Source organism: Nothobranchius furzeri, chromosome 14 (assembly GCF_043380555.1).
Source record: "Nothobranchius furzeri strain GRZ-AD chromosome 14, NfurGRZ-RIMD1, whole genome shotgun sequence".
NCBI lineage: Eukaryota > Metazoa > Chordata > Actinopteri > Cyprinodontiformes > Nothobranchiidae > Nothobranchius > Nothobranchius furzeri.
This window is the reverse complement of record NC_091754.1, coordinates 40,243,055-40,266,993: the sequence shown is the minus strand read 5'-3', so window position 1 is coordinate 40,266,993 and position 23,939 is coordinate 40,243,055. Positions and strand designations below refer to the sequence as shown.

The following is a 23,939-nucleotide window of genomic DNA, read 5'->3' as shown; positions in this document are numbered from 1 at the left end:
TACTCTAAAATCTGTTTCCTGTAAACTAGGCACAGCCATCCCTCACAGCGGACATCCCACTAGTAAAAGCATGTGTAGTCCCCAACAGCCAGATGTCTCCTTCCTGGACACAGGAACTCACGTGGCACTCAACCAGCTAAAGTAAAACTCATCTAGTAATAATTTCCTATAATAATTAACAGCTTCCTGCTCCTCATCAAAAATAAAACACCTACCTGAAATAATGAAACTGAAAGTAAAAAATAAGGAACTCAAGTTTTCGCTGGCTGTGTCTTTTAAATTAATCTCTGCAACACACATCACAAACCAAAGGAAGGTCACCAACTGTTTGGGATATGTTGTCATTTTTGGCGTTCAATAAGCTTTTCTGTCTCAGACTTACACAAAAGCAGGAGATCTCTTTAGACATTCATCCTTCATGCCTCATGATGTCAGAACCACTCTTACAGTCGGAGTCTGATGAATCCTCGTGCCGTCACTTGCTCAGATCGTGTAGAATGTTAAGCCTCATATATATATATATATATATATATATATATATATGTGTGTGTGTGTGTGTGTGTGTGTGTGTGTGTGTGTGTGTGTCTTGGTTAAGAACTTTCTACATAAATGTAGGTAAGTGAGTATAAGTACAGTCATGAAGCTTTACTGTACTCCTGGGCATGTCTTTGTTGTTTATTCTACCTACTGTACACCTCAGTTCTGTACTGATTCTGTTGTAATTCTTCATCGCTCACATGTTCCGCTCTGCTAAAGTCTTGTCACGCTTGGATCGCCTGAATGTTGTGATTAAAGAGACTCCTGAGCTACATTCAGATCAACATGGATCCTGAGTGGCCTGATCACGTTAGACTGCGTGTGTGAACCGTCTCAGGACAGTTTGATGATGCGTCAGGCACACCGATGCCTGGGTGCCTCCTGGGTTAAATAAGAGCCAACGCCCTGTAAAACGTAAACATCAGGGCTACTGATGTAAGGGACTCCAGACGAAACAGATCCAACCATTCTTTTATGAACTTTTATTGTTGCAGGAGGGAAACTGCTCTGACCACATCTTTAGATTGAAGATTAAACACGAGGAGCACACTTAGTAACTTAGTAAGTCAACATTAGCAGGAACAACTTTGTTCTGACGGAGTCTCCTAAAGGGAAACTAAGCTGGCACAAGCTGACACTTGCTGATGGGAGACAGGTCTGATTTGCAGCTGTCCGTCTGTCGCTCTCCTCTCTACTCTTTCCCGTCTCAGCATGCATCTTCTGGAGAAACATTTGTGAGAGTGTGTGTGATTTGCTCCTGCCTGTAGAGCGTTCACCTGGAGCTGTGATGGTCGAGCCAGAAGAGACAAACCCAAAGTGACATTTAACATGGAAGTCCACCAGCTGAACACTAACGGGCCTCACCTCTATCTCAGTGGAAGGAGCACAGGTGCTGGTTTATAGGTCCAACTATTTCATCTGGAAGTAAAACCTGTGCAGACGACTAAACAAGTAGAGCAACTGCACTAATCTACAGCGCCATGGAAAGGTATCTGTACCCCTCAACTTTTACACATCTTGACTCATAAACCACAAAGCCAGATGTTTTTATTGAGATTTCCTGTGATAGAAACGCACAAAGTAGCACGTAAACACTGAATGGAATGAAACTGACACATGGTGATGCTGCCCTGATGAGGCCAGCATCAGTGAGTTGCTGTGAAACACTTGATCCCTGAGAAGGGTCAAACCAGCAAGCCTTGAATATGAAACGTGTCTCCAAGATTTTTGCAACATGAATTATTTGATGAATCGTTTCAGCCTTTGAAAGCAAACGCCTGACTGCGGGAGTTTAACCGTTTATTCACAAATGTGTTTCTGAAGTTATCCATTCTACAGCCAGCTACACTCTTAAAGAAGCCCAACAGCAACAACACCAGTTTTGTTTTGGCGCAGCTGAAAATTCTGACCTTAGGCCATGACTAAGAGCAGAAACAACAGCAGAGATTCTGTAGCCTGGAGCTCAGACTCATAGGTGTGGCCTGATGTTGCCTAACCTGTTCACACACAACCCCGGTGGACGGCTCGGAGCAGACAGGAGCAAATTGAGCGTACACAGCAGCAAACACTGAGGCTGATCTTCAGAGGTGCGTTGATTGTAAACAAGTTCTAGGTCACTTTTTTTTCCCTGCCTACAGGTGAGCTGAGCTGGTGAGGACATCAGAGCAGCTAGAGCTCTATGTGCGGCTGACAGGAGAGGATCCACAGCAGCCTGAGCCTTAAGAGCTCTCCAAGCTGAGGCATGTCCGCACATGCTGGCTGATGACTGTACAGGCGTGTGAGAGAAATCTGTAGCCCGTTGCTCAAAAACCTCATCAGGCAGCAGACGTAGGGCTTTTATCTGTGGTTTGGAGCTATCCAAGAGGCACTACGGGACAAATATTTACCTCCAAAGGGTGATTTCTCTATGCATTCTGGGTAAATACTTCTTGGTCCTCGTGGCCTTTGTGGTGTCTAGTAATGATGCACACACTTGTAGATGAGTTTGGCGTGTCTGGAACATGAGCCCATGTGTTATTGTTCACAACAGCAACAGGTGAGATAACAACTGGTGTGTGGAGCACTCCTGCGTCAAATAAATCCAGGTTGAACATGACGTTTATTTTTGTCTCTTTCAGACTCACTTGGAGAGACAGTTATTGTTTATGGGCCAGACTATCATCAGTGTTACCCCCCAAAGTGTTGCTGGTAGAAATGGGTCAGACATGAACATGACAGCGAGATGAGGACGGGTAATGACAGGAACAACAGATCCGGAGCTACTCGCTCCTCCTCACAGGCCGGGTCAGGCCAGGGTCGTTGTGTTCTGATAAAGATTAATGTTGACACGTTTTGGTTCCTGGGCAGACACACGAGAGGTAAACTAACCCCAACCCTAACTGCTGTCAAATATAGAAACATGTCAGCCCAACATCAACATAAATGCACTTTCACTTGATTTTAAAGTTTTTAACCTATTTTTGTTGAAGTTTGCTTGTTACAAAACATCAGTGTGAGTGTGTGTGTGTGTGTGTGTGTGTGTGTGTGTGTGTGTGTGTGTGTTCTTGTACTTACTACCTATTGAGAACCACCATGAGGTTTAAACCAACAGTGTGAGGTCATTTTTCAAAGTGAGGACATTTATATTGTCCTCACTTTTTTTAAAGCTTACCAGTTACTTTTAGTGGTATGAGTTTAATGAAGTTTTTGTTGAGGTTAGGGTTAGGACTAGATCAGCACTTGTTATGTTAGGGCATGGGTTAGGCATAGTGGAGTCACTAAAAGGAATGGAAGTCAATGGAGGGTCCTCACTATGATAGTGCGTGCGTGCGTGTGTGTGTTCTGTAGAGTAAAGGGGAATTCCGGCCAGGCCTCCATTACTCAGACAGCAAACAGACATTCTGACACACACTGAGGATTCCTGATCTCGTGCAAAGACACCGGTAAACTAACAACAATCACCTGTTTGGTTCAATATGGTTTCTATAAAAACTGTGTTTATCTGTTATTTTTGGACAAAAGCTGCTGCCTAAAGAACACAAAGGTGTTAACCCCATTTCTAAAGAGAAAACAGTGCTCCAGGACCGCCAAACAAGATGGCAGCTGTGTGATTCACTGTTAGCCATTCCTGAGTTTAAATAAAGAAAATTAAGATGATAGCCCATTCAACAACTGCTAAATAACTTTGTAGAAAGCAAGGCACTGTGTTCAAGAAAACAAAAATACATACAAGCAGGCACCTAAAACCAAAAAAGCCTCAACATTTAATGTCATCCTTTCACCATGACTGTCAGAATGAGTCCAAGTGAGCACAACAGTGGCTGTTGTTCAGTTCTGTGTGTGTTTCTGACGGCTGAAGGTCCGTTTAAAGGGTAAAATGTAGAAGTTTAAAAAGGAATATGTTGATAAAACAAATCAGTAACAAAATAACAGTTCTGACAGTCAGAGTGGACACACACACACACAACATGGCTGCAGGATATGAACCAACAACAGAGACTGTCTCAAACCCTTGTCAGATTGACATTCTGGAATATGTGTGGACAATTCAGTCCGGTTTTTAACCAGAACTGTGTTTTCAGACACACCACTTTTGTAACAGAACTTGTCCTTTCGGCTGCCTTCACACAGCAGGGAAAAGTTCCAGATGTCTGAGGGGGAGGGGGCGGGAAGGCCGTACGCGGGCGTACATGCGTCATTTACCCAAACAAAGCTATTCAGTCAAACATGGCCGACAAAGAGCTAGAATTCCTCTCACTGATCAGACTTATGTTAAGCATAATTCTGCGCACATGAAGACGCATAAGAGACCTGGATGATGAAGCTCAATGGTTAATAAAGGAATCATGGAAGCGGTGTGAAGCGCTCCGACGCGCGTCTAGGAGACGGTACCGTAGGAGGCGAGCTGCCATGGTTCGCCGCATGCTACAGGAGCGAGCAATCCGGCGTATATGGAAACATTCACGACCAAGTGGCGAAGTTTTCTGGTCAAACGCGTTGAAAAACTTTGGAGATGAGGAGTGGTATCAACATTTTCGAATGTCTCGCAGGACCTTCGACTACCTGTTAAGTTTGGTTAGGCCTGCTTTGACATGGAAAACTACAAACTGGCGCAGGCATTACAAACCTTCCCTCAGGCTAGCCGTTGTTATCTGGTGGTATGCCACACCGTGCAAATACAGAACCATAAGCTGCCCGTTTGGTGTGGGTATGTCCACTGTCTGTGGATTTTTGCGAGAGGTGACAAGTGTTTGCTGGAACGTTTCATTTCATTACCAAAGCTGGACCAGCTACAGGTCACACTGGATGGATCTGCTTCACGCGGCTACCCAATGTGTGGTGGAGCTATAGATGGAAGCCACATTCCAATCATTTCTCCGAGGGACGATCCAGCTTCATATCACAACAGAAAAGGCTGGCATTCCATTGTTCTGCAGGCTGTTGTTGACCACCGTTTCTGCTTTTGTGAGAGCATGAATTTTTATGTTGCTGTCAAGAGCAAATATACATTTAATACGTCCCTCTGTTGTTTGGGGCTGTAATGTTGCAGCACTAACGAAATGCTTTGTTCAGTTTCACAGATGTTTATGTTGGTTGGCCTGGTCGAACACATGACGCCAGAGTACTCAGCAAGTCTACCATCTTCATCAAAGCCGAACAACAAAACGGCTACCTGTTCTGCTGTGAGGTATGCCTCAACCTATAAATCCACACACACACACCTCTAATCTTTGTTTTCTGTCCTTCTAGATGTCCAGAGACATCAATGGTGTAGAGGTACCAGTTCATCTGATCAGGGATGCGGCATATCCACTGAAGAAGTGGCTGATGAAGGGGTTCACACAACACCATTGTCTGACGCCTGAACAAAGCACCTTCAACTATCGTTTAAGCTCTGCTCGGATGGTTGTTGAAAATGCATTTGGGCGGCTTAGGGGGCGCTGGACGTGTCTGGCCAAGCGTTGTGATGTGGACATTCACATCATGCCGGACATTGTGATTGCTTGTTGTATTCTTCACCATGTCTGTGAGATCAACAAAGACAATTACCTTGCTGACTGGAACACTGATGCCACTGAACTACCTGAACCTAATGTAGAAGCTTTGTATGTACCTCCAGTTGGAGGGGCACAGCAAATTCGAGAGGCAATCATGTCTGTACTTTAACTGCATTTCAAAGTGATTGTGCTTCTTGTCCAAAACTGTGTTATACATTCTGGGACTGTAACTATGTCAGCTTCCCCTAACTAAAAAGCATCAAACTTTAACAGTGTTAACCATTCTTCACATAGATCAGAATGCATTCTTAATTTCACCAAAAAAGGTTTTTATTTGCTAAGCAAAAAAGTATAAATAGACACTGCAAACTGTTGCACATGAAACACTCCAAATAGCAGCAGCAGGAAACTGAGTCATTGTAGGTTCCACACAGTAACAGCATTATAAATGTTGTCGTGCAAAATCTGTCGCTTCTCAAGTAAAAGCAAAGATTAATTAAAATGTGCAAAGCCATGTCAAAAAATTAAAACTCAATATCTCCCCCAAAAAATACTTCTAAAGGTTTAATATTCAAGGCTTGTATATAAAAAAACTGCTAATTTCACTAGATTAAAGGCTCAGTATTCAAGCATTGTACAAATAGCAATAGTAAAAAAAAAAAGTGTAAAAAAAAAAACTAGAAATTGGTCTCCAGATGGAGTACGTGGGGTGCAGCAGTCTGCACTGATGGAGCTCTGCAGGTCAGCATGTTACTTCAGCCAGAGTCTGTCTCTCTCATTTGAACTGGATTAAGGGGGCACCCTAAAACACAGCAGACAATATGGAAGGTGAAGGGACAACTTCCCAGGCGATGGACTACAAATGGTGGTAGTTTAGGCCCGGCATCCATTCGTGCTGCGGCCGATTGAACCTGTTCACAAGTTCACGCATCAAAGAGGTCACATCTTGGAATGCAGCTGCTTCTTGCCGCCTCAATGCCAAGTTTTCACGCAGATAATGCTCTACAAACTCCCTCTGCTCCTGCATCAATTCCTGGTCACGCTGATGGCTTCTCTCGTCCATCCATTCTAAGACTTGTCTCTCTTCCTCTTTTTTTGCCTTGGATTGCTGCATGCCGGCTGCGTTGGGGCGCTGCATGCCGGCTGCGTTGGGGCGCTGCATGCTGGCTGCGTTGGGGCGCTGCATGCCGGCTGCGTTGGGGTGCTATATGCTGGCTGCGTTGGGGCGCTGCATGCCGGCTGTGTTGGGGCGCTATATGCTGGCTGCGTTGGGGCGCTGCATGCCGGCTGCGTTGGGGCGCTATATGCTGGCTGCGTTAGGGCGCTGCATGCCGGCTGCATTGGGGCGCTATATGCTGGCTGCGTTGGGGCGCTGCATGCCGGTTGCGTTGTGGCGCTGCATGCCGGCTGCGTTGGGACGCTATACGCTGGCTGCGTTGGGGTGTTATATGCTGGCTGCGTTGGGGCGCTGCATGCCGGTTGCGTTGTGGCGCTGCATGCCGGCTGCGTTGGGGCGCTATATGATGGCCCTATTGAAAAAGACAGACATTAGTGTTGCATATATGCTTTAGTGTTTCAAGGTATTTTGTGCAGTGGGGTGATTATCTGAATTTGGTGCAATACAGGTTTACCAAAAAGACGAACAATTAAACTCAACGCAGATATAGTAACAAAATATATGTTCAAAATGGGACACAATCTGTGTCCTCCTATAACTGAATTTTTGGTGAGATTTCCAATAACTCTAACCCCCAATGTGCACGTAATTCAAAAAAGTCACCCAGCGCTTTTCTCATCACGTGCTCAGTAGGAGCAGTTTAGATACCAGCTTTAGATACCAGAAGTTAAAAGCCTGCTGCTTAGGTCTTAGTTGTCCGCAATTAATGTTTTTATAGCTACAAACTGTACATCTGCACACCCAGTCTTACAACAGCATCTGCTAGCTAACGTGAATATTTACCTGCTTGGGGCCTGTGGTTCTCGCTGCCGTCCATGGCGTCTTCTTGGGCCCTCTCACGATAGCTGCAGCTGGCCTCGGGGAAGTCCTCTGGTCGGTTGGAAGCCGCCATGCTTCCACACACCACTGCAGGGTTTGTGGTTTCTTGAGCACCCCATACAGCTTCACACAACTCGAAGTAGCTCCATTCCATCCTGTCGTTGCCACTTTTCCTGTTGTGGTCACATACCTCGTGGTATCGACGCTTTAATGACGTAAGCTTCGATATGGCCTGCTGTTTGCTTCGGTGCGTTCCGAGTTCACGCAACTGTGTTGTGAGGCGGTCGTAGGTGACAGAGTCTCCCCTCACCGTGAGTAGGTCGCGAATCTCGGAATCTGTCCAGTTGTTAGACATGTTGGAGATGCTCTGCAGAAGATGTTCACCTTCTTTCTGTTGGGTTTTTGCGCTCAGGAGGGACATCACGTGATATAACTTTCCGGTCACATGATGTATACGTAATTTAGGTGCGCTCAGCGTCCCCCGGTCCCCTCCTCCCTGTCCGGAACTGGACCTCACCAGTCTGAAGCAGCCACCCTGTCCGTAACAAGTCCGGTCCTGTTACTAGGGGCTTCGTCCGGTTTAATTACAGAAAAGGTTATCTGGATGTTTGTATTCAGACACAAAGGTCATACGGACAGAGTCCTGAACATTCCCGTTTTTCATGGCCTGTCTGAAGGGGGCTTCAGACTTTTCAGTTTCAGAAACCGTCTCTGATCTCCTCCTTCTGTCCTTGACAAACATCGTTGCTCACCACCTTCCTGAGTCAACAGGAAGCTACCCTGTTATGGTTTTTCTTTATTCTCTCCGTCTCTAGAGCCTGGAGTCTTCCTGATACTCTAATGTCCCCGAGGATCAGGTTAGATGATCCGAACAAGCAGAAAGGAAAAAAACATACTAGATGACAACCACTGGCTGAGCTCTGAGGGAACTGTTCTAACAGATCCATATCTGTGGTTTCTGGATCATCTCTGTGTGTTGTAGCGGCACAGTTTCGTTTTCCGCTGCCCTCAAAGTCAGGCTGCAGAACATGACGAGTCTTTAACCCGCTCTAACTCTTCATTCCTTCACATTCCTTTACAGGAAGGCTAAATTTTCTCAGGCCGCACACACACACACACACACACACACACACTGTAGAGCACCAACAAAAGGTAGGAATCCAGCAGAAAAAATGTTAACACCAGTTTCTCTCCTCCCCCTTAGCAACCCCCCCAGGGAGGGTCTAACAGGTCCTGCTAAAACACTCAGAGGAAACAGAAGTAGCAACAGAGGAAGAGGAGCTGGTTGTCCTCCAACAAAGACAGTCCTACTCACCAGATAGTTCATCTTGTCCCCGCAGCGGTGAAGTGGACGCCGTGACACTGAGACAGGGTTAGCTTGGTTCCTGAAACTCCTGGGTCCTTCTGAAGGAAAATATCCCCCAATCTCCCTAATCGCTCCTCCTCACTCCGCTCTGTGTCCAGCTTCCTCTTTCCTGTATCTGCTTCTGCCTTATTGTCAGTTTTCAACCAGATCCTGACATATTCTCCCACTTCCTGATCAACAAGAAAGAGTCTGCTGCGTGGCCCATTTACCACCACCCTTCTGTCCCGTCTTTCTTCCCAGATCGCTCCCACCCTCTAGGAGGAAAAGAGGGAGGAGTGTGTGACTTGTGACGTCACCTCCTGCTGGATCCCTCTGCACTCTGGCCAGTCTCTCCCTCCCTCATTCATGATTCACTTCTTGTAAGTTGACAAAGTAGCGTTAGCTGCTGTCCGTGTGTGTTTCTGTTGCTTTAGTCTGGTTGTGTCTCTGTGTGCTGCAAAACACAGCTTCTCAGGATCGGTGCAGGGTCTGCACTATGCATAAAAATAAATGTTAAACACTAAAAACATGTTGGGATTTGTTTAGTAGAAGGAGGGCATTATTCTGTTCCCAATGTTGTTTAAAATTCCACAAAGTCCGGGCGTGCTTTCCTACTTCCCTTCTCTCACTATTGTTGTCTCCAAATCCTGGTTCAACTGAGATGACCTCGATCAGTGTTCTCAAACTCATCAGGATGATGAACCCAGGTTAAAAGTTCAGGAACAGCGGAGAAGATCTGGTTCATCCATCTATTGGATGTGTGCACTTTCCAAACATCACTGCCTCCGCCTGGTCTTAACAATAGGTCTATTGTGTCAAGTTCCACAGCCCTAATGCCAGCTATCCAAAAGAGTACGCGCACACACACACACACACACACACACACACACACACACACACACACACACACACACACACACACACACACACACACACACACACACACAGGAAAACCTTTATCCTCCATGACCTGGGCACTGAGTGGCCTCTCTGACAACAACTGCATCTGTCTGACTGACCTACAAGTGGCACAACACTGCCACACACAGACTGATGGAAATAACACACACACGAATGAGAAGTCCTTGCAGGTCGAGACCAATTGGAATGTTGGGCCTGGGTAGGAGCAGGGGCGCAGATAGGATTTTCAAACTGGGGGGTTCCAATGTACCCTCCCCCAAACACACACACACACACGCACGCACAAACACATACACAAACTATTGCAAGCGCCTTAACTAGAGCTCAGTCAGTTTGTGTAATTTCATCCAATGGTTTACGTAAAAACTAACTATTATATACGTGTTTGAAGCCATTATGCAACAAAGCTCTGCCTGATCAACACTATCCAAATCAGTCATTTGTTATTCTCCCAATCGATTACTAACCAAAACCTCATGCTTTATGCAAAACATTAAATGATTTTCAGCATACCAATCTTTACAGAAAACATAAAAGCCCTAAAAAACTGCACATAAAATATAATAAGAAACAAAATTCACTTATCACTTAGAGCAGTAGTTCCCAAACTTTTCAGCCTGACCAACATATGTTCCTTCGTATTTTTACGTTATTTAGAATTTTTCATTATATTTGGAAAGTTTTTATTTATATATAAATATATGTCTCTTTTTAAATTTTATATTTTACTTTATTTATGATTATGTGTTGCCATGCGATGTACTGGCTCTCTGTCCAGGGTGTACCCTGCCTGATTGCCCGTTGACCGCTGGTGATAGGCACCTTACTCTGAGAGGCGCTATACAAGTGCGGATCATTTATCATAACGAGTAAGTCCCAACACTGACAACAACGTACTGAAACTAGAACCAACATGCATAAACAGACAGATCGGTCCCGCCTTACACTGATGGTCTTTTTTAAATACGCAGTAATCGTTGCTTGTCTTTTTTGCTTCATCCTGCGTCCTAGCAGCAACCACTTGGCACCTCTGGAGTTGGTGTTTGTTTATGTCATGCTGCATTCAATGCAATTGGAAAAAGGAGCTTCAAGCGTGTAACCTCCGATTTTGTTTTCTTTCTGGCCTTAGTGCGGGGGACGGATCGGGGTCGATCTGAATCTGGGGGGGACAGATCCCCCCCTTCCCCCACCCTATCTGTGCAGCTGGGTAGGAGTGTCATTTCACTTGCTAGGATATTAAAGTCATAGTCTTTCCCTTTCTTGCCTTTTGTTTTTGCCCCAAAAACAATTTTGAGTTTTTAACAGACAATCAGCTGTAATCTCCTTAAATATGGAATTTCTTCTCCCTTCTCCACAGCAATAGTCAGAGACACTGGGCACTGACTTGAGTCTAGAGTCAAAGTCTTATTAATTACATCTTCATGGTGTTTGAGGCACATGACCATCTCTGATACAACATTGATGTTTTTAATCTGTAATAAAAATTATTATCTTAATTTCTTTTACAATATGTCGGCTGTAAACAGCCAAAAGAGGACAACCTTCAAACTCATTCCCTCAAATGCAGTATTTAAAAATGGCTACTAGAGAATCCAGATTCAGATTATTCGGGTCTGACTGAACTTTGCCCGAGTGGTCATTCCTACAGAATCCGATTAACTTTATTGATCCCTCGGGAAAGGTTCCCCTGGGAAATTCCCTTTTTCATCAGTAACAACACTGACTTGTCCAGCAGTGGTAACACATCTAACACTGATGAAAGGGACACAGGAAAAAATGCAGAAAAAAAGAGAACACCCTTCTTCCAGCCCTGGGGGTTCTGGTCGAGGTGGAGGCCTAGCGATTGTCTTTAGAGACCATCTTCCATGTAGCTCTATAACCTCTGGTCGCTTTGCTTCCTTAGAACTGCAGTTGATTAAAGTCGGGCATAAGGACTTGTTTTACTGTGCTGTGGTATATCGTCCACCTGGTCCAAACAGTTATTTCCTTCAGCAGTTTGGTGACTTTTTATCCTCCACTGTGAAGCTGTCCAGACTAGTAAAAGTTGGTGATTTCTACATTTACATTGATGATTCCTCAGACAGTGTTGCCATCTCTCTCTCCCCCTCTCTCTCTTATATATATATATATATATATATATATATATATATATATATATATATATATATATATATATATATATATATATATATATATATATAATACCTTTAAGCCTGCTCCCGGTGGGACGTGCCTGGAAAACCTCACCAGGGAGGCGTACAGGAGACATCCTGATCAGATGCCCGAGCCACCTCAACTGGCTCCTGTGGATGTGAAGGAGCAGTGAATCTACTCCGAGCCCCTCCCAGATGACCAAGCTTGTCACCCTATCTCTAAGGGAGAGCTCAGCCACTCTGCGGAGAAAACTCATTTCAGCGGCTTGTATACGCGATCTTGTTCTTTCAGTCACTACCCAAAGCTCATGACCATAGGTGAGGGTAGGAACGTAGATCAACCGGTAAATCGAGAGCTTCGCCTTCTGACTCAGCTCTCTCTTCACCACGACAGACCGGTACAATACCCAAATCACTGCAGATGCAGCACCAATCCGCTTATCGTTCTCACGCTCCAGTTTTCCCTCACTCATGAACAAGACCCCGAGATACTTAAACTCCTCCACTTGGGGCAGGACCTCATCCCTGACCCGGAGAAGGTATTCTACCCTTTTCCGAATCAAGACCATGATCTCAGATTTAGAGGAGCTGATACTCATCCCAGCTGCTTCACACTCGGCTGCGAACTGCTCCAGCGAAAGCTGAAGATCACGTTCTGATGAAGCCAACAGGACCACATCATCTGCAAAAAGCGGAGACCTGATCCTCAGGCCACCAAACGGATGCCCTCCACACCTTAACCTTCCATAAAGGTTATGAACAGAATCGGTGACAAAGGGCAACCTTGGTGGAGTCCAACTCTCTTTGGAAACGAGCCTGACTTACTGGCGACAATGCGGACCAAGCTCTGACACCGGTCATACAGGGACCTAACAGCCTGTATCAGAGGGCCTGGTACCCCATACTCCTGGAGTACCCCCACATCTCTGGTCTGCCGCCTCAACAATGAAGACACGTAACAGTCCATTCGGACTCAATATCCCCCGCCTCTCCCGGAACATTTTGGAAGTTCTGTCGGAGGTAGGAATTGAAGCTCCTTCTGACAGGAGACTCTGCTAGACATTCCCAGCAGACCCTCACGATATGTTTGGGCCTGCCTGGTCTGACCGGCATCCTCCCCCACCATCGGAGCCAACTCACAACCAGGTAGTCAGTTGACAGCTCCGCCCCTCTCTTCATCCGAGTGTCCAAGACATGCGGCCGCAGGTCAGATGAAAACAACAACAAAGTCGATCATCAAACTGCGGCCTAAGGTATGCTTGTGCCATGAGCACATATGGACAACTTTATGTATGTGTATTTATGTTGAGGGGAACATGAATGCCAATGTGGCATGATGACATAATTGATATGCAAATTAGCACGTAACATCATCTGGCGACGGCTGGGTGACTTTCTGGGTCAACTTCAGCTAATTTCTGTGAGGGGAGTTGGCAACAATGGCCTCAGACCACTTTGCCATGAGCTTCTCCAGCCTCATAGACTCCTTCAGCTTTAGTCAGCATGTTGGCAGTGGAGAGGAACAACATCAAACATGGCATCAAACAGCAATAACAATGTGATTTCCTTATGATTCCAGTGTTAAACCGGGATAAAAGTACCTGTAACATTTGTAGATAGAAAAAATATCCATAATTATTTGTATTTTTTTCTTCTTGATTAAAAAAAATTGTCATTTTATTTTTAATGATGACAAATCTCTTCTAGTAGATTTTTAGGGGAAAGAAAAAAACTTTAATCTCTGAAAAAATTCAGATCTCATCTACTAACAGAGATCCTTAAGAGTTATTTTTCCTCAAAATTTTGAGAAAATGTAATAAAGGCTTCAATTTCATTGTCTCATTATTTTTTATATGCTTCAAAGGGTTTAGCTTGTTCGTATCTGAAACAACAACCTCAGCACCTTGTCTAAACCTGCTTTTGACCAACATTTTCTGCAGCGTTTCATATCGGTCTCTGCACCATGACATGATAAAATGACTCTGAGAAACAACAAAGACGATCAGAGTCTCTCAGAACACTTTTAACCCAAGAGTCTTTATTCTGACAGCATTTTCTCCACCACGATCATCTGTCCTCTGCGCTCGCTGACAGTTTATGCAAGATTGAAACTTGGAAGACTGTCAATATTGTGGGACATGAGTCTCAATTTACAGGTGTAAAGACAAAAGTGACGTCTGGTCACTGAAGTCATGGCCAGACTAAGTATTCACGCATACAGGATGGCATGCCAGGATAATAAATAAGAGTTTCTCAGTGAACTTGCTCTTTAAGATGTTCACTGTCTGTATTATATGTATTCTAACTTTTAAACTGAGTTTATTTTTGTACTTTTCAGGCAAAGAGACAGGCACTGAATATTAGCCTCTAGCTAACGTGGGTACATTTACATTAGAATTGTTTAAATGTTAATAAAATAACAGATACTTCATGTATTAAGTGCATAAGAAATTATTACCAAACAAATTATTAATGCTATTTATAAAACCAGATAACCCATATAATTTCAGACTTAACTTTAGGCATGCATATTTTAGAACAATATTAAAGTCATTTTGTATTTCTGTTACGGGTGTAAGAGTTTGGAATAAGCTAAGTGAGGATCTAAAGCAAAGTCCCTCATTGCATAAGTTTAAAGAGAAGTATAAAAGAATTATACAAATTAATTACATGGGGGAGGAAAAGTTGTAAGGGTGTTGCATTTGTTTGTAATTGTCTATTGTTGGTGAACTGGGAGCTGTGAATATTGGAAAGGGGGTGCGGGGGGGGGGGGGGGGGGGGTAAACATTAAAAAATGTAAATTTTGTTTGTGTGATTGAGGATAAAACATGTTATAAGAAAATGGCTATGACACTCAGTGTAGGAAAAATATTTTTTTGTTTTGTTTTATCTTTCTTGAAATTTGATTGGGGGGATTATCTAAGCTGCCAGAGCTTCTTTCCCTTCCTATTGAACATGTTCCACATACATACATACATACATATATATATATATATATATATATATATATATATATATATATATATATATATATATATATATATATATATATATATATATATAGATATGCATATGTATGGGTTTCTTTTTGAATACTTTTGGAATACTTTAATTTGTCTATTGATTTACATGCTCAATAAAGAAGGAAGAAGAAGAAAAAAATAATAATAAAAAAAAAACACTGTCACTTTAAATTTTTAAATTGTAAATACACCAGGCTTAAACAGATGCTTAGTACCCATACTGGAACAGTGTGTCAAAAACTGTCAACATTTACACCATCGTCATGTGAACTCAGAGAAGCAGGAATCAGGATGTGTACAACCCAAATACAACTCTGAAGCGACACGAACTCTAAGAACAAAAGAAGAAACAAACAAATCATTGTGCTGCCGAGACGAAAACATGATTTAAAATTATTTTAAACTTTACTTCATTCCATCTGGTGATGAAGTGCTACAGCTAAGGAAGATAAAATGCCACAGTAATAACAGTCTGTGTGAAACATGTCAACCACAGAGCACTTCACAGATGTGTGGCTTAAACAAAGCATGGAATCAATAAGCTCCACACCAAGGACTCTTTTTAATCAATGTATTTGAGTTATTTGGAGATATGAACTGCAGACAGAACGATGAAAGCAAGAACCAAAACAGGAACGCCTTACAGGATAACGTGACAGAACAAAGTAAAACAACAAAGCAATGCTTTTACAAAAAGCAGCAGAGGCACATTGGATAAAATGCTTAACTATTTGAAAAGAAAACCACATCTCTACAAAGTAGGAAGAGTTACATAATGAGTGTTTCTCAATGTTAAGGAACCTTGATGCATTGGTCCCGCCCCGTCCACCTAGGAGATACGTCATCAGTAACTGCAAAGGCTTTCCAATGTTCATGTGTTACGAAGGCGTCTGTTCTTCGTTTGTTAGCCGCTTAGCTAGCTGACCAAGGATACATGCGAGATACTTTGTTGCCTTCTCTCAGTCAAAGATTTACCAGAATACAGCACAGTATTTTCAAAAAGGATGGCGGATCAACAGCTACTTTGCAGGCAAATTTCCAGTTTAAATATAGGTCAACTAACAGTAGCTATTGGGCTGATATCTAAAATTTTTTTTAGATCCAAAGCTGTTAGCTATGGTTGGTTAGTTGCTTAGTAGTTGGAGCTTGGTGGCTAGCAGGTAGTAACTCTATTACATATTGAATCCAACTGACATAATACACAATTTAAAAAGTAAAAGGCTCGATATACATCTATATTGAAAATATACTTATGAAATATAACTAGAGTGAGCAAACGTCCTCTTTCCCCCGAACATGTCCACTTTTCACTCTCTGCCCAGGCCGTCGGGGGGGGGGGGTTCCTACATGGATCAAAATGTCCGGTTTTTCATCCAGGAGCAGGGATCGAGTTATGGGACTAGATATCTTTCAGGGAAAGATCCAGTTTCTGCCTATATTACAATATTTATGGACTCTCAGCGTAGCAGGATTCTGTTGAGTGGAGATGACGCAGAGCGTTGATCGTTGGTGCGCCCGCTGCGTCCGGCGCATGATTAATTCTCAAGGTGGCGCAACAAAACATTATTATTAACACATGATCGTTCATATCTGTTCATATCCTCTGGTACTCTGTCTTTTAATCGTTCCTGATGAGCTCCGATCACCTGTGCTGCGGTGATTTCACCTCACTGACGCAGCATCGAAACGCGCTCTCCACTTTACGGCCAGGAGATTCCTTTGATCTGCTCAAAAGTAACTGATGAGGTGAAAAAGTAAGAATCCAGGCAGCAGTTTTTCTGGAGAGTTTAGAGGAGATGCAGGAAGATGAGAGACAGACAGGACAGGAAATAGTTCAATAAAAACAAGAAAACAAAGTAAAATGTAGGTAGATTTATCTCCACTACACGTTTTTACCTGTATAAAACAATAAGTTATACACATGTCATGTTTATACATCTGATACAATTCAGATCACCTTCAAAACTCAGTCACACACCCAGGGCCGTTTCAGGGCATTTTGGGGGGCCAAGGCAAAACAGAACCCCCCCCCCCCCCCCCCCCCCCCCAGAAGTGTAAAGGTTATAAATTGTAAGTCTTCGTCTTCGTCGTCTTCGTCTTCCTCCGCTTATCCGGGTCCGGGTCGCGGGGGCAGCATCCCAATTAGGGAGCTCCAGGCCGTCCTCTCCACGGCCTTGTCCACCAGCTCCTCCGGCAGGACCCCAAGGCGTTCCCGGACCAGATTGGAGATGTAACCTCTCCAACGTGTCCTGGGTCGACCCGGGGGCCTTCTGCCAGCAGGACATGCCCGAAACACCTCCCCGGGGAGGCGTCCAGGAGGCATCCTGACCAGATGCCCAAACCACCTCAACTGGCTCCTTTCGATCCGGAGGAGCAGCGGTTCTACTCCGAGTCCCTCCCGAATGTCCGAGCTCCTCACCCTATCTCTAAGGCTGAGCCCGGCCACCCTACGGAGGAAACTCATTTCGGCCGCTTGTATCCGCGATCTCGTTCTTTAGGTCATTACCCAAAGCTCATGACCATAGGTGAGGATTGGGACGTAGATCGACCGGTAAATCGAGAGCCTGGCTTTCTGGCTCAGCTCCCTCTTCCCCACGACAGATCGGCTCAGCGTCCGCATCACTGCAGACGCCGAACCAATCCGCCTGTCGATCTCCCGATCCCTCCTACCCTCACTCGTGAACAAGACCCCGAGATACTTAAACTCCTCCACTTGAGGTAGGACCTCTCCCCCGACCCGGAGGTGGCAAGCCACCCTTTTCCGGTCGAGAACCATGGTCTCAGATTTGGAGGTGCTGATCCTCATCCCAGCCGCTTCACATTCGGCCGCGAACCTACCCAGCAAGAGCTGAAGGTCAGAGCTGGATGAAGCTAGGAGGACCACATCATCCGCAAAAAGCAGAGACGAGATTCTCCTGCCACCAAACTCGACACACTCCACACCACGGCTGCGTCTAGAAATTCTGTCCATAAAAGTGATGAACAGAACCGGTGACAAAGGGCAGCCCTGGCGGAGTCCAACCCTCACTGGGAACAGGTCCGACTTACTACCGGCTATGCGGACCAAACTCACGCTCCTCTGGTAAAGGGACTGAATAGCCCTTAACAGAATGCCACCCACCCCATACTCCTGGAGCGTCCCCCACAGGGTGCCCCTGGGGACACGGTCATAAGCCTTCTCCAAATCCACAAAGCAAATGTGGATTGGTTGTGCAAACTCCCATGCCCCCTCCATCACCCTTGCAAGGGTATAGAGCTGGTCCACAGTTCCACGGCCAGGACGAAAACCACATTGCTCCTCCTCTATCTGAGATTCAACTATCGATCGGACCCTCCTCTCCATTACCTTGGCGTAGACCTTTCCAGGGAGGCTGAGGAGTGTGATCCCCCTATAGTTGGAACACACCCTCAGGTCACCCTTCTTAAAGATGGGGACCACCACCCCGGTCTGCCACTCCCTAGGAACTGCCCCCGATGACCACGCAATGTTGTAGAGACGTGTAAACCATGACAGCCCTACAACATCCATAGCCTTGAGATACCCAGGACGAACCTCATCCGCCCCCGGGGCTCCGCCGCTGTGTAGTTGTTTGACTACCTCAGCAACTTCTGCCCCCGAGATCGGACAGTCCATCCCCAGGCCTCCCAGCTCTGGTTCCTCCTCGGAATGCGCATTGGTGGGATTGAGGAGCTCCTCAAAGTATTCCTTCCACCGTCCGACTATAGCCTCAGTTGACGTCAGCAGCTCCCCATCCCCACTGTAAACAGTGTGAGCGAGTTGCTGCCTTCCTCTCCTGAGGCGCCGGACAGTTTGCCAGAACCTCTTTGGAGCCGATCGATAGTCTTTCTCCATGGCCTCACCAAACTCCTCCCACGTCCGAGATTTTGCCTTGGCAACTGCCACTGCTGCACCCCGCTTGGCTATCCGGTACCTGTCTGCTGCCTCCGGAGACCCACAGACCAGCCACTTCCTGTAGGCCTCCTTCTTCAGCCTGACGGCTCCCCGAACCTCTGGTGTCCACCAGCGGGTACGGGGGGTTTCCACCACGACTGGCACCGGCCACCTTACGACCACAGCTAGCAACAGCCGCCTCGACAATCGCAGAGTGGAACAAGGCCCACTTGGACTCAATGTCCCCCACTGCTCTCGGGACGTGGTCAAAGCTCTGCCGGAGGTGGGAGTTGAAGACCGTCTTGACAGGTTCTTCTGCCAGGCGTTCCCAGCAGACCCTCACTATGTGTTTGGGTCTGCCAGGTCTACGCGGCATGTCCCCTTGCCATCTGATCCAACTCACCACCAGGTGGTGATTAGTTGACAGCTCCGCCCCCTCTTCACTCGGGTGTCCAAAACATACGGCCGCAGGTCAGATGATATGACTACAAAATCTATCATCGACCTGTGACCTAGGCTGCCCTGGTACCAAGTGTACCGGTGGGCATCCTTATGTTCGAACATGGTGTTCGTTATGGCCAAACTGCGGCTTGCACAGAAGTCCAATAACAAAACACCGCTCGAGTTCAGATTAGGTGGGCCGTTCCTCCCAATCACACCCCTCCAGGTCAAGCTGTCATTGCCCATGTGAGCATTGAAGTCCCCCAGCAGGACAATGGAGTCCCCTGATGGAGCACTATCTAGCACTCGTCCCAGGGACTCCAAAAAGGGTGGGTACTCTGAACTGATATTTGGCCCATAAGCACAAACAACAGTCAGGACCCGTTCCCCGACCCGAAGGCGCAAGGAAGCTACCCTCTTGTCCCCCGGGGTAAACCCCAACACACAGGCAGAGAGTCTCGGGGCTAACAAAAAGCCAACCCCAGCCCTCCGCCTCTCACCCGGAGCAACTCCAGCAAAGTAGAGTGTCCAACCCCTCTCCAGGTCTCGGGTTCCAGAGCCAATGCAATGTGTCGAGGTGAGTCTGACTATATCTAGCCGGTACCGCTCAACCTCTGCCACAAGCTCCGGCTCCTTCCCCGCCAGCGAGGTGACGTTCCATGTCCCAAAAACTAGTTTTCTTGTCCGGGGATTGGACCGCCAAGGCTCCCGCCTTGGTCTGCCACCCGATTCGCATTGCACCGAACCCTTCATGTTCCTCCTGCGGGTGGTGGGTCCACAGTTGGACGAGCCCATGTATCCGGTTCGGGCTGGGCCCGGCCGGGCCCCATGGGCGAAAGCCCGGCCACCAGGCGCTCGCTCACGGGCCCCAACCCCAGGCCTGGCTCCAGGGTGGGACCCCGGTAACCCTCCGGGCCGGGTACTCCGACTCTTCGTTTTAACCGCCATGAAAGATCCTTCGAACCGTTCTTTGTCTCACCCTTCACCTAAGACCAATTTGTCATGGGAGACCCTACCAGGGGCACTAAGTGCCCCAGACAACATAGCTCCTAGGATCATTAGGGCACTCAAACTCCTCCACCACGATAAGGTGACGGTTCAAGGAGGAAATTGTAAGTCGCTTTGGATATAAGCATCCGCCAAATAAATAAACATAAACATAAGTGCATGTGAAGAGAGGGAGGGACGGTCAGAGGACAGATCAGGATCCAGTCATTAAGAACAGAAGGACTGCTGTTTCAGAAGTCAGTCCCATCATTCATTTGTTGACAAAACAATTAATTGGTTGCTTGCCAGATTGGAAAAAATGCAGTAAAAAATGTGTTTGAGAAAAATCTCTCCTACTGCCCGTTTAACAAATATAATCGTTACGAGAAAGACAAGACGAACCCTAAAGGCCATGATAAGTAGGTCGCATCAGATGCATCACTTTGTTATACTATATGGTTATCGGTGCTAACAAGACATTTATTGTAACAAACTGAGTTCTCTGTAGAACGTCTCACACCCTCGCTTTTATCTTTCTGCAGAATGTGCACGAGAACAGCGAGAGGCATGCTGGAGTAAAACGACACTACTGGAATAAATATAGTTCCTGAAACACTTCACCTACTTTGACCATCAGCTGTCGTACGTCTGCAACACCTGCTGCCCTTTTAGAATATAACAAGCACCCTAAAGGAACCTATGTGTGACGCGGAGTCGGTGTGCTTGAATATTAATATTTACAATCCCACACACAACATGGTGGAGTAGGTCCGGTGTCATTATTTATTTGCATTTGTTATGTTTTTAAAAGTGTAAATAAAAGGTGTTGTTAGTGATTAACTTTACTCACCATTCTACGAACAAGCCATGCACTGTGCTAGAGCTACACACTAAAACAACACGTACTACCTCGGAGATCAACAGACAGAACTCAGAAACTCCACTCCATGCAGCTCTGAATGGTGTTAAGCAGCAGCGAGAGTCTGACCAACATCCAGAATCCAGCTCTGTGCGGAAGAGCCTGTCATTTAAAAACCATATTCTGGTAACTCTGAGTTTTTGTCCCAAAGCAGATCAGAGAAACTCAAACGCGTTTCACCTGTGACTTTAAGACTAACATTCAGCAGATCTAAAAGGTCGCCACAGTCGTTCGTAGATTTAAAAATTACACAAATATCTGCTGCCTGCCAGATTCTGCTTGTCATTTCAAGATCTAACAAACGGTTAGAAAAGGAGCTGGTTGCACATGCTGGAACACCTACCTCGCCCTGTGCAGACCCGAGCAGGCAGTCAAACATTCTACAGAAAACCTGGAGAACAGAAAACCACACAACATACAACACACACATCACACAACATACAACACACACATCAGTTCAGAAAGAAGTCAAATCCGCTCAGGAATCCTTCCTTTCATACTCAAGTGAAAACTAAAACAGATCAAAAAATGAAAACGTGGTTTTTGTTGTTTGTTTTTGAATTGGCCAACAGTTTTCACACTCAGGAACGATAACAGTCACTCTTCTTCCAGTCAGAATTATCTTCTTTTAATCATCAGCACCACATCAGCACAGCGTGTCAACAATGCACCGTTATTCCAAGCAACAGTAAATGATGTGCTGCTATTTATAGCAGCTCCAAAGCAAGACTCCAAACACACAATGACACAATCAGAGAAGTAAAAATATCTTGGATCTGACTCGGATCCATGAAAAGAAACTGCTTCTGTCTGTGATGGAGACACGACCCTGCATGTCATTGCATAAGAAATTCACAAGTCACTAAAAACCCACTGATGGTGAACCATGCAGAGCTAATTAAAAACCATGACTTTCACCAAGGAGTGGCAGAAATGTGTGGAAATGAGGCAAATGCCTGCCCAGTTTGTTCCAACCCAGATGTAAACCTTATGTTGAAATACATGTAAAGTGCTTACCAACAACAGTTGGTGAAAATAGTTCTTTTACAGCCCAAAAACATTTATTAAAGTTAAATTTTCTCTGTTAGTTCGTTACGGAAGCTCGGACAGAGGGGTGTGGCCGCTGTGCTTTTCACACTACGGCGTCCCAATACTGAGAGTCTCTAGACTCGGCTGTCTTTTTTTAGACGCTAGGAAGTAAAGTAGGGTAATTAGCATTCCGTCCCTCTATGATGCAGAGCATAAGTCCATCACCTCGTGCACTTTTAGCGTCTACGAAAGGAATGCCATAGATCACACAGCAGAAGGGAGAACTCAATAAACAACAGCTTTCACTTCACTTTAGAGCTCAGGCCAGAAGGGTGATTAACATCGTTACAACACGGATCTCTAAAATGTCACCAGTTTGACTCAAGTTGATGAGATGCAAGAATTCACTGGAACATTGCTGATGTCATCAGATGCGTCAGCCCGTCACTGGGGTAAAGTCGGAGGGATCTAAGCAGTAGGCTACAGGAACAACAGTCTATTACTGCCACAAAGGTTCAAGCCAGCTGATGCCTTCCTCTTCATGAGGAGTGACCTGCTTTCACAGCCAAGTTGCTTCAGGGAGGTTAGCAATGCGTTTTTAAAGGTCTGGGGCCTCATTTATCAAGCTTGCTTACGCACAAAACGGGGTCGGAAAACTGCGTAAGCTACTTTCCACGCAAATTTTGGGATTTATGAAAGAAAACTTAGCGGAAAAATGTGCACAACTTTAAGTTGACTAAGGACCTGGCTTATGCACATGCTGGACATGGAGAGCACCTGCAGTGCTGCTGCTGAGAAGGATAAAACTATGAAATCCTGCAGCATTATCACTTGTACCGCTTTGTTTTAACACAGAACAAGACCCCCCACACGCACACACACGCGCGCGCACACACAAACTCAGCCTGAAGCGCAGAGTATCAGCAGGGGGACAGATTGAGACAGAATGTCATGCGTCTGTGACTGTGTGTCCTGTTTAAGACTGCAGGTTTACTGGTGGTTCACAGAATATCTAAAAATAGGATGGGAGGCAGATCTTTTAGCTATCAGGCTCCTCTCTTGTGGAACCAGCTCCCAGCTTTAGTCCGTGAGGCAGACACTTTGTCTACTTTTAAGAATAGGCTTAAAACATTTTTATTTGATAGGGCCTATGGTTACAATCTGATGTTAGCCTAGATCTGGACAAGTGGGGGAGTAGAGGGAGGTGGAGTGTACAGGCGGTAAAGACGGCTCTCTCTTGCCCTGACTCCAACATGCCTCCATCTAAAAGGCTAGGTTATCCAGAGTTATCTCTGTAGTTATGCTGCTATAGGCTTAGACTGCTGGAGGATACACTGACCACTTTTCACACTCTACTACTTTCTTCTACAATTTGCTCTTTAACTGTATTATTTCCTGCTATTTCAGCTGTTAACTTTATTTTTTCTCTAAGTGTTTTTCTCCCCAGAAGAAGCTACAATGATGTTCTGCTGAGCTGTGGTGGCCTCATGGAAAGAGCCATCATCTAGCACACTGCTGCTAACCACTTGAACATTCTCCCTCTCCTGATAATAACATTTTACTCTCTTTGACGTTGGATGTGCTACTACTAGTTTACCCGTTTAATTATAGATCCACTAGGATAAATACAATAAAGTTAATCTCTCACCAAATAGAATATTTACTAAGAAATGTAACCATAGACACACTACTTGGTGTGCGTGTGCGTGTGTGTGTGTGT

General features: G+C 45.4%; 1 protein-coding gene across 5 annotated transcripts in view; it reads right to left on the bottom strand.

Moving 5' to 3' along the window:
* Nucleotides 1–23,939, bottom strand: part of bcar1 (BCAR1 scaffold protein, Cas family member) — a 47,047-nt gene that overhangs the window by 15,645 nt on the left and 7,463 nt on the right. The window contains exons 1-2 of one of the 5 annotated variants that reach the window (XM_070544116.1): nucleotides 8,825–9,967; nucleotides 7,474–8,346 (exon numbers count right to left, since the gene is read on the bottom strand). The exons of 1 other annotated variant lie outside the window; for it this stretch is intronic. Coding sequence is in view for 2 of the 4 variants with exons in the window: in XM_015965667.3 (XP_015821153.1) it covers nucleotides 21,534–21,581 (48 nt within the window). In the remaining 2 variants the exon portion in view is untranslated. Of the gene's footprint in view, nucleotides 1–7,473; nucleotides 8,791–8,824; nucleotides 9,970–21,533; nucleotides 21,582–23,939 lie in introns of those variants that run through there. 3 more of the 5 variants (XM_015965667.3, XM_015965669.3, XM_054747223.2) reach the window with 3 other exon arrangements.